The sequence below is a fragment of the Malania oleifera genome, chromosome 2 (genome assembly GCF_029873635.1).
Source record: "Malania oleifera isolate guangnan ecotype guangnan chromosome 2, ASM2987363v1, whole genome shotgun sequence".
Classification (NCBI taxonomy): Eukaryota; Viridiplantae; Streptophyta; class Magnoliopsida; order Santalales; family Ximeniaceae; genus Malania; species Malania oleifera.
This window is the reverse complement of record NC_080418.1, coordinates 69,988,316-69,993,552: the sequence shown is the minus strand read 5'-3', so window position 1 is coordinate 69,993,552 and position 5,237 is coordinate 69,988,316. Positions and strand designations below refer to the sequence as shown.

Genomic DNA, 5,237 nt, shown 5'->3' with positions numbered 1-5,237 from the left:
TGAAAAATTAATTTTATAATCAAATTCTAACACTGTTGTGAAATGAACGGTGGATGTCACCATCCATGTCTTCATCATACCTGCCTCATCTCCCTCATGTTTTCCATGTATGTGAATTTATTATTATTATCAGACAAACCCACTTGCTCCTCCCACGACTATATAAAGGGAATCACATAATTGAGATAAGGAGAGGAAAAACGAAGAGTATAGAGTGTAAAATATAGAGAGCAGAATATTGAGCGTGTAGAAAATAGAGAAGATAGAAGCAGGAGAGAAAAAAGAAAGTGAAATATTTTGTAAGATAAGAATGTGAGATATTTATATAAAAGTCAGTTATATTTTGTAATTTCTTTTAAAATAGTAGATTTCAGATTCTATCTGTCCGTGAAGTAGGTATAAACCGAACCACGTAAATCCGGTCTCACTTTTATTTATTATTTATTTTTATTTTTTATTTTACTTGTGTTCATTACTTTCTGATTATTCATGTTTATTTATTCCTATATTATTTTATAACAAAAGCCAACTTTAAACTATTTACACTTTATATACCATCAATTACCTCAAATACCATTTTAACTAAAAAAAAAATGCTTTATTGTTTATTTTAATCATTAAAATAATTTTTTTTTTTTAAAAACAAAATTACATAGGACTCATTTTCCCAAATAATATCCTCTGTGCGGTACAGATTCATGACAAAAGTCCATGCGTGTTACGTGTAAATTGTAAGCGCAGCTCAAGTGCTGAGTCAGCTGACAGCTTGACGCGCTTCCTCCGAAACCCTTTACCCCCAAAAAACAAAAAAAAACAAACCCCAGCATTTGCATTTCCTCCGCAACTCCCTCTGCCCCTCATATTTTAGAACTCCGTCTGCCGGACCTAATGCGGGTGTCATCGAGCTGTCGGAAGGGTCTCAGATCGGTCACGAGATCGATCTCCTAAAGAAATCTAAAAAAAAATGGCGTCGAATCTGAGCTTCTTTGCGCTTCTCTTCTTCCTTCTGACGGGCTTGGCGGCTTCGTCCACTTTCATTTCTGGTAATTTCTTTTGCAGGCATCCGTTTTGGAAGCACTTTTCTTTCTTTTGAGACGCAAAACCTGATTTGATTTCCGATATTCAAAGCAGGAATGGAAGTTTTAATTTGGTTTGCGCAAATCTTTTTTTTTTCTTTGGGTTTTATTGAATTTTTTGCGCAGATGAGGTGTTTGAATCTCATGGATCTACTGGCCGGGCCCTCCTACAAGCTAAGAAAAGTACGTTTCTGTGCCTCTTCTGAATTGCTATTTTAGTATACGCGATTTATGGCTAATATTTCCCTGCATTTGTTCTATCTGTTTTTTCCCCTTTCCCCATGAATCGTGTTAAAGGAATATGTTTGAAGTCCCATTTCCGCCATCTTCTTAGGTTAGATTTTTCTTGGTTTAAGTTTCCAACGAAACAAAGGGAGCACTTAGAGTACGGTTTTTACTTTACAGGAGAAAGGGTTTTCTTCCCTTTGGTTTCTTGATTAACTTTAAATGGCTTTTGGGTGTGCATAATTGGATTGGTTTGGAGTCACAGTTCCACGGGATTCGAAATCTTGTTCTCACTTTGGAATTATGTCTTTTTTGCTCCCCTTCACAATTAGGGCCTATGGGTTGTAAATTCAATAAAAAAATTATCGGTATATAAATCAAAGTAACAATAAAAGTTACATTGGGCCTCCGGGTCATGCTTGAAGGCCACAATTAAGTGCATTGAATTGCAGCTTGAGTTTCACCCAGGATCTTACCTATTGTAGACTCATCTAGAACTGCCAAAAGTTTTGGCAGCTTTTGGCTGACTGGCAAGACATCCTTGACATCATAAATCTTGTCCTTTATTTTGTGCTTGAAGGCCACTGTACTCCTTGATATGTTTATTTTGTGCTTAAAGGCCACTGCACTCCTTGATGTGTGTATCTGTGTGTGTGTCCTCTTTATACCAACTTTATTGTTGCCAATCAGTTACCATTATGTGCAACTTTGCTTCTACAATTGACCTTTCTATGACGTGGTGGCATAATGGCATGCAAGCTATCATTTTTGCACATATTTTTTTAAGAGGCGGCATAATGGCATGCAAGCTATCATTTTTTCATATTTTTTATAAGGGGCGTGCCATGACCTTTTTGCTATTTTCCATGAAACTTGGGATTGTTGTTTATGGAATATAATTCTTTCAATTGTGCTTACATTCTTAGCATTCCCATCAATGTGAACTTATATCATATTATAATGTGTAAGACAATGCATATTGTCAATGTTGAGTCTTTAAGGTAGTGTGATCTCTCTCTCCCAAGCGCTAATGAAGAGGCATTGTCAATATTTGGAGAATAGAAGTTGTGTCAGAAACCTATATGTTGACAATTTCTTTCTTTTGCTAGGATTGATAAATTTGAACTTTATTTAATTAATTCATGTCATCCATGTACCAATTAGATCATCTTGATGGTTTGTTCCTTATTTGTTATGAGTTTGTCAAATGTTTCAATTAATTTTGATGAATTTTATTTTATTGTTAGAAAGGTTTTTTCATCCCCTGTTTTTTGACATCAGAAATTCTATTCATGTCCATTGTGCTTAGTGCTCATTTTTTACAATATGCTTATCTTGTTTCTCTTTGTTCTTTTTGTGCCTCCCCTTCCTTCAATGTAATTGTCTGCAAAAACTATTCTGGAATTTTAATCAGCTTTGCATGTTTATTTGGCAATCACAATATTAATCTCTAAGAGCAACCAATTTAGGTCCAACCCTTGTTGTCTTTGTGTCACTTAGAAAGCCCATAGGCTTTTGTCTTATCAATATGTCATGGAATTCTTGCAGTAGACTTTAAATCCCAGCTTCTATCCATAAGTAGTTTTTACTTAAGACTGTGGTTTAATCATTTGAAAAGATGCCACCCATATGTTAACCTTTGAACCAAATATGTATGCAGACCCAACAATGCCTTAATATGGTCTGTACAATTTAATATTCTTTCCTCGTGGACTAAGTGAATACTCATGAAATTCCATAGAGAACTTGATATTGATAATGATCAAATTATTTTACCAGCTTTACGATATCTTATATTATTCTCCAGAGCCCTGCAATTGGAACCAAACACATTTTCATGGGTCAATAACACCTGTTAGAAATGCCTTTGTACTGAAACAGAGAAAAGAAAGATGACCGAGAATCATGGAGTTTGTCTTATATAGTTTCCTTGACACGGCATCACAGGCTATCTGCTAAATTTGGAATGATTTGCGGTTGTATGTAATTGTGGTCTAATCTTAACAAAATACACAACCAAAAGATGTCAACACATAGATTACATGGAGTAATCCTTTAGCTATTTCAGATGTGTGAGTTCAAAAGGGAAAGGAAAAAGCAAGAACATTTTCTACCCTCTGGGATTTTTAGCAGAGGATATCTGCTACTTTGAAGTCCTAAGTTAGAATATAAATGAACAAACAAATAACATTAACATACAAAATTTAAAATATTTGGAATATACGGCAGTTAATTTTAATCCTCAGATTTTGCTACCTCAAGCTGCTTGTATTTATCTTGGGCTTTGTCTGAGCTTTATGATATGGAGGGAAGGTAGGAGCACTTGGTTTTGATGTGCTAATTGCTAAAATGTCTCCATGATAATACATTGGTAGAACTATTGATTCTGCAATTAGCTGAACAATTTTTACAATTGTGGAATTTCTTGGTCTATTAGTTTTGCTTTTTTATTGTCTGTGTTGGAAAATGTTAATGGTAAGAGGACTAGAGTAAAGGTACAATGATTGCTTGTCTGAGAAATCCATCATAGAATGCGAAAAATAACATTGAAGTTGTAAGTTGGGTTAGCTCCAAGATGTGCGGCTGCAATGCAGGAAATGATGCTTTGTCTTTCACTTCTGCAGGTTGCCCTATAAGCTTTGAGTTTCTGAACTACACAATCATCACAAGCAAGTGCAAGGGACCCCAATACGCGGCTAAGCTATGTTGTGGAGCCTTCAAGGAGTTTTCTTGCCCATATGCAGAGCAGTTGAATGACTTGACAAATGATTGTGCTTCTACCATGTTTAGCTACATAAATCTCTATGGAAAATACCCGCCTGGCCTGTTTGCCAATGAGTGCCGTGAGGGGAAGCAGGGTCTCGAGTGCCCTGCATATGCACCCGCTGCAGATTCATCCAAAATGGCTAACAAAAGCAAAGGGCACCTGCTCTCGGCTTATTCCTCTTTGCTGTTGCTCTCAGCTGGCTTCTTATTGTTGTTCTTCCAGTTGTTTTGAAGGTTGACTCATAAATTTATTCCAGTTCTATTGTTTTATTTATATTTATTTCTGCAACAGCTTGGAAATGTAATGTTTTTCCCTGGCGAGTTTTCACGCCTTGCTGCTCTTGTTAAATATGTGTGCCAAAGTTGATATTCTTTAGTTAAGACTGCTACAGAAAAGACAGAAAAGTCACAATTTAATTGTATTATTTATTTATATATGCATTGCTATATTCGGCAGCACCTCATGGATGGACGAGACTCGAATAAATATTTGGATGGTTGCTAGTTTTGCTCTGGATGCGTGGAAATGCTCTATTATATGAAGGTCTTGCTGAATCTGAGAAGATGAGGCCCTGTTTGGTTTAGAATTGAAAATATGTATACTTTGATTCAAACAAGAGATTGTATTGTATGTTATTTATATTTGAATACGTATTTGGGCCTTGCAAGATTTTTTGGGTATGTAGCTTTTCAATTATTGATGCTCACTGTTGAGAATCCATGGAAATTCCTTAGGGTAGACATTTTTAACATGAATCATACATGTGGATGCAAGATGTATAGTGTCTCTTTTTTTTAGGACAGCAATTGAGTATAATAGTCCGCTCGAACTCATTTATTATAAGTTAAATGAGCTGAGCTCGAATTGAAATTTTGAGCTTGTTAATTAAATGAGCTGAGCTCGAGTTGGCTCATGCTTAGCTTGTTAGGCTTGTAAGCAAACTTGTTTATCAGCTTACTGGTCGACTCGTTTATTAGCTCATTTACTAGTTCATCAGTAACTCGATTTTAGGTTGGTGAAATAGCTTGATTTTAGGTTTGTGAACAAATTTGATATTAATCTCATTAAATATTTGATGTTAAACTTTTTACTTTAAAATATATTTTTTCAAAATTATGTTTATTAATTATTAATTAATATAATTAGCTTAATGACTTGGTTCATTTATT

The 5,237-nt window shown here is 35.2% G+C and overlaps 1 protein-coding gene across 2 annotated transcripts; it reads left to right on the top strand.

Moving 5' to 3' along the window:
* Nucleotides 1–733: 733 nt before the first annotated feature.
* On the top strand, nt 734–4,737 carry LOC131149876 (GPI-anchored protein LLG1-like). Of its 2 annotated transcripts, XM_058100667.1 has the most exons (4): nt 757–1,043; nt 1,203–1,259; nt 3,926–4,301; nt 4,525–4,737. In XM_058100667.1, the coding sequence occupies exons 1-3, from the start codon at nt 965–967 to the stop codon at nt 4,297–4,299; spliced, it is 510 nt and encodes a 169-aa protein (XP_057956650.1). In that variant the 5' UTR covers nt 757–964; the 3' UTR covers nt 4,300–4,301; nt 4,525–4,737. The 2 variants fall into 2 exon arrangements, with proteins under 2 accessions (XP_057956649.1, XP_057956650.1); XM_058100666.1 differs by having other exon boundaries at nt 734–1,043; nt 3,926–4,737.
* Nucleotides 4,738–5,237: the final 500 nt, after the last annotated feature.